Raw genomic sequence first — 12418 nt, forward strand, 5'->3', positions numbered from 1 at the left:
AAGCGCATCTGGCCATCCAGTATGAACGTAAGAAAGACTATATTGGAGAGGCTGAGGGAGGTGCCTGCAATGAGGGGAGTTTCACAGTAACCATAGTTCGAATGCTGTGCTTTCGAACGTCCTAGGTCACCCCTGCCTGATCTTGGAAGTGAACAGCTGTGTTTGTGTGTCATCTCCCAGGACCTGGGCTCCAACCTCACTCAGATCAATGCCCCCTGGGACCCTACGTTTTGCTAAGAGGAGGAAGGGAATAAAAGGTTTTTTTTTGGCTGGGGTGGGGGTGGGGTGCAGGGACCACAAAAGGATTGTGTGATAAAGAGGACTGTTTTGAAAGTGTGGCAAAGATTCCTTTATAAAACGGTTATTTGAGCTCACACATCCTCAAGTCAGAAAATCCAGAGAGCAGCAGTCTGACTTTGTATGCATTCCTTTTAGCTTTCAAAGCGTTGGCCCGGTGAACGTGTGGAGGCGACAGTAGTGTGCTTTGCACCCCGGGAATGTTCTTGGGGTGCTCCTGCCAGGCCAACACCTGGGTTCTTTAGCCTTTTGCTTGCCTTGGGTCCCTGGAAGGTCAAACAAAGATCTAGAAGTGGTGAAGAGGGAGGGATTATTTGGCTAAGATTATTGTCCTAGGATAACCCTTTATGAGTGTGTGTGTGTGTGTGTGTGTGTGTGTTGCGCGTGTGCACAGACCAGGGAGTTTTAAAAAGTTCCTGGAACTGGAAACACAGGGAATCCAGGACAGATACCAGCGGTGAGAGTGGCAATACTGGGAGGGTGGAGGGAGGGCGGGGTGGAAAGGGTGAACCAAGATTACAAGGATCTACATATAACCTCCTCCCTGGGGGACGGACAACAAAAAAGTGAGTGAAGGGAGATGTCGAACAGCCCAAGATATGACACAATAATAATTTATAAATTATCAAGGGATCATGAGGGAGGGGGAAGGGAGGAGAAAAATGAGCAGCTGATACCAAGGGCTCAAGTAGAAAGCAAATGTTTTGAGAATGATGAGGACAACAAATGTACAAATGCTCTTGACACAATAGTTGTATGTATGGATTGTGATAAGAGTTATACAAATCCCCGATAAAATGACTTAAAAAAAAAGTTCCAGGGAAAATGGGATTAAAAAGGTAATGGGATTTTTCCATGCACGATTTGAAGCCCCTTGGTGATCAAATCTGCTGTGAAACAAAAAAAAAACAACAACACCCCAAAATCACTGCCATCGAGTCACTGCTGACTCACCGTGACGGACCCTGTGGGTTTCCAAGACTAACGGTTTACAGGAGTGGAAAGCCACGTCCGTCTCCCGTGGGGCTGCTGGCGGGACCGTGGATACTCCCTGACAGTCAGAGGAAGCTTAAGGGGGGTAGAGGAAGAGGGAGTCCTGCTTATTCAAGGAAAAGCAGTTATTACACGAAACTAAATACAAATGGTATTCATTTTAGACTATTCCAGGGGCACGCTTATTAAAGCCTGAGTTCTTGATATGGAAAATTCAGGCAAATAGAAGACAAACCACTTAGAGACGATTGTTTGTAACATTTTGGGGTATTTCTTTTCAGCTTCATTTTTCTATGCGTTTGCCTGTGTGTTTTTACTTTCCACTTAATGCCGTCTAAGGTGCCTTATGAAGGAGCCCTGGTGGCATAGTGGCTACATGTTGTGCTGCTGAATGTAAGGTCAGCAGTTCGAAATCGATTACCAGCCACTCCGGGGGAGAGAGACGAGGCTTTCTACTGCCCTGAAGAGTTACAGTCTCAGAAGCCCACGGGGGCAGTTCGTCCCTGTCCTACGGGGTGGCTGTCAGCTGGAACCAACGCCACGGCAGTGGAAACAAGTCAGAATTGACCGGGCAGTAACCACTTTGGATTGTACTTTGTGCCTCGTCGATATACTTTCCATTTGATGTTATGTTTTGAGCATTTTCCATCGTCGCTCACGTTTTTCTCAGTTTTTAATGCTGTGTGGCATTCTGCAAGCTGGAGCCATTTCCGGTAGATGTTTTTAGAGTCTCTGTAAATGGAGGCCATCCCAGATAACCGGGGGGGTGGGGGGTGGGGAATGTGGGGCCCCAGGGCCTGGCACTCTGCTAGGTGTGCCTAGTTGACCCCATCTTACCCTTGGAGCGAGCCTGTATGTAGTAGCATTGCCCCCCTTGGGGACTGCATGGGGAAATCGATGGGGAGCTGTCCTGCCGTGCCCCAAGGGACAGAAAGCCCCGTGTGGCCTGACCCCAAACCCCTGCTGACCCTTTCTACCAAAAAGCATGGCTGCGCCGACTCTGCTCCAGATACGTCCTACCCACTTGCTTTCCACAAAGACAGAATTAATTTTCGCTTCTCCCAGCAGTTCAGTGTTCATCCACCCTGCCTTTTGCCCACCTGTGGGGTGGCCGTTTGGCATCTACTTGCTAATCTAAAAAGTGCAAAGCCGTATTTCATTTATCCCAAGGGCTTAAAATGTAAAGGCTAAAAAATTTCAAATTGATCTTAGCCAAATAACTTACCAACTGAGCATATCGCGACCAGATCCATTTGCTTCCCAGGAGGCAGTGTTGGCCTCTGAAGGGGCACATGTTGGTTGACCATTGACTTCGCACTGAAAAGCCTGGGGCTTCTCACAAGTGACTTTCTGGAACAGAAAAAAATAGCACTTGCCTCTCAACAGAGTTGCACATGGCTACCTTTTCCCTGCTTTTCTGTATAAGAACTTACTTTCCACCAAGCCCTTTGACCAGAGTAGTTTATAAAAACACCCTTTAGGTATTCCACCTGTAAACTTGTGTTTATTTTTTGCAGGCCGGTCTAATTGAAGCCAATGGAGAACTGAAGGTCTTTATAGACCAGAATCTTAGTCCTGGAAAAGGTAAGGAAGCCGATTTTGGAAATATTGTTAAGCCTATTAAGAAAATGGTAAGCTTTGTATATTTATGCATTCCTTTCATGGTAATGCTTCCTGATGATACAAAAGCTTCCAGATGTCCCATTCTCAAAAATCTCACATTGATGGATTTTTAAAAATTTCATATTTTGATTCGGAAATTACGTGCGCGCGCACGCACACACACACACACATCCAGGGGCTTTGATTTAAAGTAGCGGAGACTCTGCAGAAATTAAGAAATTAGGGAAGTAGAAAGAAGAAGCAACTATTATTTCTAGTCCTTCTACTCCAAGATACGGAGCATGTGTGGTGTGGGTCTCTGCAGACTTTTTCTATGTAGCTGTTTGCCTTGCCATTTAGAGCCAGCCAAGAATGGAAAAGACCATGTTTCATGCCTCATATACGAAGTAGGCATCTTTCATGTCAGTAATAAAACTTGTCTTTTTAAAAAATAGCTCTTAGAGTAATTCATATTTTTTATGCCGGGTCAGGGCCAGGACGTCTGTGCCCCACAGTCAGGCAGAGCGTGTAGAGATGAAGAGTTGAGATCCGTGTCTTTCTGACGATGGTGCTGCCTCCCGCTGCTTGATAGAGCGCATAATGTGCTTAACGAATCCCATCGCCTGTCGTAATTTTCAGCTCATGAAAGTGGCACAGTGAACATCCTTGAGCCATATGCATGTGAAGCACCGACTTAACGATTTCCTAGGAGTAGACTCATCGATGTAGAATCCCTGGTCAGAGGAGATGCATGTTTAAAACGTCCGTGCAAAATATTTCAGTTTAGCCAGTTTAGCGCTAAGGCCAGACTGTTGCAGGGCTTTGATAGTTTGGGGTGGAGGGTCATTTTAGCACAGTTTGTTAGAACTCACGTAAAAGACAAGCTTTAGGGAAAGCCTGCTTGTCTGAATAACAGTTTTGGCTCGGGGAGGATTAGATGAGGTCGCTGTTGAGTTGGGTGATCATGTTCCTGAGGCCAAACCAGGAGCTGCTGTCCAGGGGCTTTACAGTTAACCCAGGGGCCAGTGCTACTTTAGGTTCTGTTGAACAATTGTGTAGTTTTTTAATTACTCGTTCATTTGACATGCACTTTTCCACCCCGATGACGAAGGCCATGTTAAGTAATCTCTAAAAGTCCGGGAGGACTGTGGGGACATTTGAACTCACTGACCTGGGCCATTGGCCCCACCTCTCCCCCTCACCATCTCCACACTGTCCTGTAGAGAGCCAGGTCCAAAGCCCTACGAAGGGTGTCCACATTCTCCTGGGAAGCCAGTCCCCTTCATCTGTTGTTTCCTGCTTGGATCTCTTCCCACTTCTGACAGGGCAGAGGGGCCCAGAGTCACCTGACTTCCAGTGTCCCGAGTAAGCCCCGCGGCTGTGTGCGTTTACTGCCACCTCTCCCCTTTGTTGCTAAGGGACCTTCACCTTCATGGTATGGTGACAGGGTCTCCTTCCCTGGGAAACCCTGCACACACAGCCAGTGGCCTGTAGGCAGGACCGCTGCCTCCCTTGCCCTCTTGCTGGGTGCCCGTGTATGGGGCACAGCTGCACAATCGTGTGCCCTTCCGCCCGGCCGGATGGAACATTCCCTCCTGTCAGCTTGCACAATCTCTTGCCTTGCCTCTCGCAGCACCTGTCACCCTGATTGCTGTTCCCTCCCAGGCCGGGCGCACTGGGCCGGCAGGGACCCACGCTCACTCCTCCTGTGTCTCAATTGGTAGTGCATTATGGCCCCGGGATAAATATTCATCGTGCTCTACAGAAGCTCAGGTTCCCATGGGGAGGCTCGGTATGCAGGGTTGGTTTTATTTTCTTTTTCCTGAAGATGTGAGACCTTCCTCTTCCTAGTTTTCCAAGGATGCAAATAAAAAGTACAGGACCCACTTCAAGATTAAACTCGGCCCGCCCCCCTGTAACATATAGCATTAGCTTTTGCACGCTTCCTCCCCCTGGTAGTGCATGGAAGTCACAGATTGCTCGAGTGGGAAATTGCTTCAGCATCACCAGCTGCACATCTGGAAATCTCCAGCAGAACTTGTGGGTTTTCCCTCAAGGTGATGAAACAGAAGTACTCGTTTTAAAAAATCTACACACTTTCTCCCTTGGAAATGATGAAGTCTCATGTGGCATTAGTGCTGAGTTCCTCTGTTGTTTGGATGCCCCCCAGATAAGCTCACTTCACAAGTTGGGTTACTACCTACCTTGGCTGTTCTTACTAGCAGACTCTGCCTTGATGTGACTGGCACAGCGTTTCCTTTGGAGCCAGGGAGTTCCGTGGACAGCATTCTTGACAGCTTTGGGGCATATTGGTGTTAATGCGCTGGCGATTCCAGTTAGACCCTTTTTGCAGGGAGAGATGTCAGACGTCCATGCCATTTGCTTAGTGTTTTACCCATTTGGGTGGTCTGGCACATTCTCCACTATTTTCCTTAAGTGCGTTTGCAGCAAAATAGCACTCTTCTTATCACCCTTGGTGTTTCCCAGTCCCCCACTCCTTTCCTGAATGTTTCCGCTCCTGTCGGAATGCCGGAGGGCTGCCTGCATCTGGCCTTACTGCCACATGGCCACTGCTACGCCCCTTTTGTCCTGCTCTTGGTGGTGGTGGTGGGTGCTGGGGAGCCCCTTTTTGTGAACCCTAGCAACCGTGTGGAATTACCCTGGTGGGGTCTCCAGGCTGGGACCGTTCAGAGAGCAGCTTGCCTTCGCAGGTTCAGTCTGAGTATCAGTTAGCAAGGTCAGAATTGGCCAACTTTTCGAGTTGGCCTTCCCCTGGCTGCATTCATCCAGTCCCGGCCCCTGCGAGCCCACCTGGCTCTCCGGCATTCTGCTCTGGTGGGCTCGGACCTCAGCCAGCAGGCCCCTCCTTGGCTTTCTGCTGCTTTCACTCCCACCTCACGGGCACCCATTGCTGACAGACATCTGACTTTTGAGCAGGCAATACGTCTATGTTGCTTTAGAAAGGGGCAGTCTGTAAAGGAAGATGGTGAGGTTTCTCCTTGTCTCCTGGTTCTCCTCCAAAGTCCAAACCCCTGCCATTCAGTTCTTTCAGAGTTTTTAAAATTAGCAAATCGATCCTGCTCATTCAGTGGCTGAACCGCACGTTCCGTGCACACACTGAGAGACACTGGTAGGGTGAGGCGGCTTGGGCGCCAACGCGGAGATTCCTTGGTCACACCGACTATTAGGGTTCCAGTTGGCATGAGCTCCAGCCTTGGGAGGAGGTGGACAGGCAGCAGGTGGTCACCGTGAAGTGTGGTGTCAGTGCTGGCTGATGCCAGCACAAGCTGCAGTGGCAGACCCGCCTGTGCTTGGGTGTGGGCTCCAGCCATCCTGCTTAGGGAGGGCTTCCTCCATGAGAGGCCCCTGAACTCTTGAAGGTGAGTGCAAATGAGGCAGGTAAGCCAAAGGTGTTTTGGCAGCAGATAGACCATCAACCCAAACTAAACTCGCCGTCACTGAGTCAGTGCCGACTCATAGCGACCCATAGGACAGACAGAGTGGACCTGCCCGCTGGGTTTCCGAGATGGTAACTCACAGGAGTAGAAAGCCTGTCTTGCTCCCTTGGAGTGGCGGATGGTTTCAGATTGCCTTGCCGGCTTGGTCTCCCCCCAACGTGTAATTCCCTGGGCCACCAGGGCTCCCAGATAGTCTACACGGAACCCCCAAACCTGACCTGGGCAGAGGGTGGTGAGAGATGAAGTGAGTGAGCTGAAGGCATGGTTCGGGCAGGGTGGGTGGTATCTATTTCATCTCTGGCGTCTTGACATCATTTGGAGTGTCTGCCTTGCACGCTGGAGAGGAGGAGGATTTGAAGGCTGAGGCTAGACCTCCAGGACCTGCTCTCATTGTCTGCAGCTCGTGTGGAAATAGGAAAACGACAACGCGTTACTCTCAAGTTGGCTCTGACTCAGAGTGGCTGTGTGGGGTAGACTGGAACTCTGCAGGAGCGGAGCGCCGCCTCTTTCTCTCTCTCCAGGAGTTCCTGTGAGTCAGAATGGACTTGTAGCCAGTGGATTTGGCTTTGGCGTTTCAGGCAAAACTGGGAGGGGTTGAGACTTGCTCCTGAAAGCAGATGAGCTCTACAGAGGGGTCTTGCTTACATCAGGGAGTGACACGATTCCGTGGACGTGTCCCGGTCCAGGAGAGGCCTTACCTTTTCTGCTCCCGGTTTCCAAGAGGTATACGTTTTTCAGCGAGTTGAAGATCGGGAGTTTTGCTTTGAACTGACAAGATGATTTGTTGATGATCATCAACATTATCTCCAAATCAAGTCCACGCGAAGAATTAGTTCATCTGCTTAGCTGCATATTTCTGAGATAATATAAATTCGTTCCTTGAGTTTGGCTTTCTCTGTGTTAATTGTTGCTCTGATTCCCTTGATTATCCTAAAGACCTGTCTATCTAAATTACAGTTAAGTGTTGGGCTTAGAGTCAGAAAACTTGGGTGGAGCCCTTATTAGCTTTGTGACCTCATGTAACGACTGAGGCCCTGTTTCCTCAGAACATCTTGCTTGTCTCATAAGGTAGCTGTATAGAGCACGTGATACATGCATTTTATATTGAAATTCTTGTAAATTCCACAGTGTCATGGGAAAATCATGTCATTTTGGACTTGATGGTTGGTGATGGCAGATAGGATTGTGTTTACTTCCACAGGTTAAAGACTGAGATGTGTTTTGCTCGTAATCTCACTTGCTTAGGCATTGCTTCTAGATTGCATTGTAGTTGCTCTCCTGGGTTCTTGCATATATTCTCTGCTGTTCCTCTACTCTGTAGTATACCTGATGCCCCACGTGGTGTTCGGTTTTATAATTTACCTGGGCGTTTTTTGTTTTCTTCTTCCACATCAATTTAAAATCGTTCAGTGTGTAATGTTCACGTAAGATGCTCCTGTCTGAGCACAATCGTGCTTCTGCAGACACTGGTACACCTAGGGTGTGCCTCCAGCCTGTGTGTACTGCAGACACTAGCACGTTCAGGATGTGCCTCCATGTAGCACAGGCAGTCATTGGTACCCTGAAGAGCCACATGGTTGTAGGCTGTTAGGAATTGGATGGTGTTTATCCCCCTCCCACCTCCCAAAACGATGTGTCAACCGGGTGAGGCCATGGTTTTCAGCATTGTGCGTAATTATCCTCCATTGTGTGTTCATTTGGATGGTGTTTATCCCCCTCCCACCTCCCAAAACGATGTGTCAACCGGGTGAGGCCATGGTTTTCAGCATTGTGCGTAATTATCCTCCATTGTGTGTTCATCTTCTGTTATATATTCTGACCTGTGATGGCCAGGAGGCAGGATGCAAGCTACAGGATCAGGTTGTATTTTGAGACAACTCCTTTTCAGACATGAAAGAGATTATTAAACAACTGAGCAGAGATAGAGGGACCTCCTGCCACCAAGAGAGAAGAACCGGTGGTCCACACATATAGCACACAGCCTTTGGACTGGGCTCCCTGACTGAGAATATTCTAGACCAGGGGAAGATTGATGATGAGAAGCTTCCCCCAGGGAGAGAAAGCCTTTCCCTAGAGCTTGGCTTCTGGCCTTCTCAACCGTGGGACAATATGTTCCTCTTTGTTAAAAGCCATCCACTTTTTGGTTCTTCTCTTACAGCAGCGCCAGATCACTAAGGCCTGAGTGCACTTTCCATTCTAGAATATTTGAGTTTCTGCCATATATGTGTTTTAGCATGTGAGAGAGTAGGAGTGGTCCCTACTGTAGCCCGTACCGCCCACCGCTGTAGTCCCGACTCCTCCACCCTGGCTCCTTGTTTCCTTTCATAATTATTGGTGGAGTAAACACACCATCGGTGTGCCCATTCGCCAGTGGGAAGCTTTGAGTCCACCCAGAGACACCTTGGAAGAAAGAGCTGGCAGTCTGCTTGTGGAAAATCAGACAGTGGGGCATGGTTCCCCTCGGAGACACGTGGGGTGGGCTCTTCCTGAGCCTTATGCCCCACCTCTCCCGCCCTTTCCTCTCACACCGGCTGAGTGGCCGTCTGTGGGGGAGCTGGAGGGTGACGAGGCTTGAGATGACGAGGCTCCCCTGACTCAGCATCGCAGCACCCCTTATCAGAGTAAACACTCTCCCGCCGCTATCTTTCTGTCACACGGAGCTGCGTCCATTAGAAGTTTCCTTTTGCTTTCTAGTCCATGAATTTTCGGGGTAATTTTAGCCACGCTCTAGCTAATTTGAGCGGTTCCCTTTGGGCCATTCGTATTTCGTTGGATTTGAAGGGCTCGGTGGCCGCTGACTTGTCATCTCACTCTTTGGAGCATATGGCCAGATGCTGGGGGCCCCTAGTGAATAAGACACAGACCCTCACAAACACACTTTCTGGCGTGAGAAATGTCTCTCTGCATGGTTATAAAGCCTGGTCCTAGATGGTGACTGCAGGCATTGAGAAGAAGCACCCTGCCTGCCTCCCTACTCCTCTACCCCTTCGATGGTTGTAACCCATAGTAAGAACCATTGCCATGAATGATCGTCCATTGCCATCCACAGTAACCCACAGCCTTCAAGTTGTCTCTGGGTGACAGAGTTCCGCGGAGTTGTCCGAGCTGTGATCATCGACGCTCTCTTTCATGGGCCATGCTCGGTGGGCTTCAACCATCCATTCTTCCCTGCCTCTGAAGCGGAGAGCCTTCTGCGTTCTCGCTGGAGTGATGGCTACCCCCATTGCGGTCTTTCCACTCACACAGTACCATAGCTAGCTCCTGACCACTTGGACCACTTGGTTTTGTGGGGCTGCGGGCTGTTCATTCCCAGATTTCTCTGTGAGGCCCACAGTGCTCTAGTTCCCTCCAGGAAGATGCGCCCACCGCTGTCACTTCCATCCCCACATGCCTGGGACAGGATCCTCTGAACTAGAAGACTTATGCCCTGCGGCTAGTTCTCTGTAAATTTGGTTTCTTCCTGTCCTTAGAGGTCATTCCCAGGACTCGGTCAGAGGACAGCAGGGACCCACAATAGCTGCGACAACGGGCCTTAATTTATAAAGGCTGGAAAGTAAAGCAAGGAGGTGTCTTTCAGCATTTGGGCCTTTGCTCCCTCATGCCCCAGCTCGTCTGTCTGGTAGCAAGCAGAAGCAGGAATAGTGCCTGTAAGATGTGGGGCCCAGACGTGAGTTTTTCCCCAAGAGTCGATTCTTTCAAAGTTTCAATGGGCAAGAAAGATTTACAAGCATTTCGAATTTGGTAAGCTCCAAGTAGACTGATGTTTAGTGTTTTCTTTTAATTTTTAAAATTGAAATCATTTTATTGGGGGCTCATACAGCTCTTTATCACAATCCATACATATATCCATTGTGTCAATCTCATTTGTACATATGTTGCCATCATCATTTTCAGAACATTTTCTTTCTACTTGAGCCCTTGGTATCGGCTTATTTCCTCCCTCGCCCACACTCCCTCTTTCATGAACCCTTGATAATTTATATAATTTTTTTTTTTCATGTCTTACACCGACCGCTTTTTCTACACATCCTTTCTCTCCCCGGCCTGTCTTCCCAGGAGCATCTAGGCTGTACATCTTCCAGGACAGATTGGTTCGTCCCTCTGGCAGTCCGTTGTGTACTCAGTATCCTGAACCCACACCATCATTCACAGACACTGTTTTCCCCCTTTGGTCTCCCTTGTTTGTTGTTCACCTTTTGCCTGAGTAGGAGGCCACTGATAATACCGTGGCTGGTTTTCAGCTTTCCAAAGTGTGAGCTTTACCCTTTGTGTCACTTTAGAGAGACCTTTTGAGCAGATGTGCTCAGTGTGTCCATCACATTGCTTACGCGACAGTGCCATTGAGGCTCTGTGCATGGTCACCTGTATTTATGTTGATGGAAAAGGTATTTGCGATCATGGGCCTATTAAAGCTCAAACATTTGAATCAACTTCTTCATCTTTGGCCCTACTGGCAGGTGTGTCGATGGGATGAGTGGTCATGTTAACTGGCCTCCTCTGGTAGGTGTGGGTATTACTCTACACCGACAGTGTTGTCAGGCAGGATAGATCTGGAAATGTTTTGGGTGGGGGGCAATCCATGCAGTGCTGTTTTTCTTCACGCTGCCATTCTTGACAGAGTGGATCCTATTCCTGTCCGATTCAGAATGGTCCCTACCAGCCCTCTTCAGCTCATTTCTACTGGGGGCATGCTCTTTCTGTGCTCCCTACACTTCCAGTTCTCCGAGGCTCCTGCTTCATTACCCGGGGTCCTGATTAGCAGTGGTGCTTGGCAGCTGTTTGTAAGTGGTTCGAAGTGGCTTGACATTTTCAAACCAGGGGTCATGAGGACAAATGTCCAGAGTCACAGAAGGGGTAGAACAGATTTCAGAGTGTCTGCAGGTGAGGGATACAAAGGAGGGAAAACTTAACTGAAGGCAACCTGCGCTGAGCTTTGAAATCAAATGGTCCTCTACTAACAGGTAGGTAATGGAAGTAGAAACTTGCCTATCACCAAGGATTAGAAGCAAGTGCTTTGCATCTGATGCATAATTTGCCCTCTAAGTATAATATCAAATAACTCGTTGCCATCAAGTCAATACCAAGGAGCGGCTGGTGGTTTCGAACAGCTGACCTTGCAGCCCAGTGCCACCAGGGCTCCATAATAGCAAATAAAGAGGCACTCATTATACAACTTCTAGCACTGACTTTCAGAGAGATATGTTTCGTTTTTTAATCCAGGTTTCTCTCACGTACTAGAAGCTGCTTAAATGTTCATGCAAAGGCTGTCTTCATAGACGATAGTACTTTCCTACAGGGAAATACAGCTAAGCAATAGACACAAATTAATCAAGGCCATGCATGATTAAATCTCCAATATGCTATGTTCAGTACCCCATTTAGGAGAGCATCCACGGTATGCCAGCATATGGAATTTGAAAACACGCTTCATCTGACTCTACATCAACTTGTTGGTTTTTATATATTTACTGAAAGTAGATTGAATACACATAGACTAGCAAGGCTTAGGAAATGTCAGTGCCAGATTCAGCCATGCCAAGTATTCCACGGGGAAGGTGTGGGAGGAAGTAGCAGGGCCGTGTGCGGCTCACAGGGTGGATTGGCAGTGAGATGCCTTAATGTGTGCTTAAAAATTTTTATGAAGATTGAATAGGGTTGCCTGCTGCTGGTGTTCATTTGACTCATTGATTCTTCCTGAGCAAAAGCTCAACAGGCTTTTTACATTCTGTCTTCAGTCGTTCTAATGTTATATCTTATACAGTGACCGGTAGGGTCTGTTTTGCTTTCCTTCTAAATAACCTGTCCCCTTGGTTGCATCCCGAGTAGAATTTTCCCCAATGATCTGCTGGCCTGTCCCCTGGCCTGTAGCAAGCTTCCCTGTGTCCATAGGACTCCCCGTGGGTTCTCGCTTCCCCTTTCTCTGTACGTCTATCTCAGCAGAATTATCCCACTATCCAACTGTTTACATGTTGTTAGTTATGATTAGGGCAAACCTTCACACTACTTCTTCAAGATTGCCTTCACTAATCCTTGCCTTGTGCTCTTCTGTATAATTTTAGAATCGGCTT

At 48.4% G+C, this 12418-nt stretch overlaps 1 protein-coding gene across 1 annotated transcript in view; it reads left to right on the plus strand.

Moving 5' to 3' along the window:
• TFDP1 (transcription factor Dp-1) overlaps positions 1 to 12418 on the plus strand; it is a 108746-nt gene that overhangs the window by 48768 nt on the left and 47560 nt on the right. Inside the window, exon 3 of the mRNA XM_004704313.2 lies at positions 2808 to 2874. Within this exon, the coding sequence (XP_004704370.1) occupies positions 2808 to 2874 (67 nt within the window). The remainder of the gene's footprint in view (positions 1 to 2807; positions 2875 to 12418) is intronic.

Source organism: Echinops telfairi, unplaced genomic scaffold (assembly GCF_000313985.2).
Source record: "Echinops telfairi isolate 266 unplaced genomic scaffold, ASM31398v2 ScPeMD7_7467;HRSCAF=8505_1, whole genome shotgun sequence".
Classification (NCBI taxonomy): domain Eukaryota; kingdom Metazoa; phylum Chordata; class Mammalia; order Afrosoricida; family Tenrecidae; genus Echinops; species Echinops telfairi.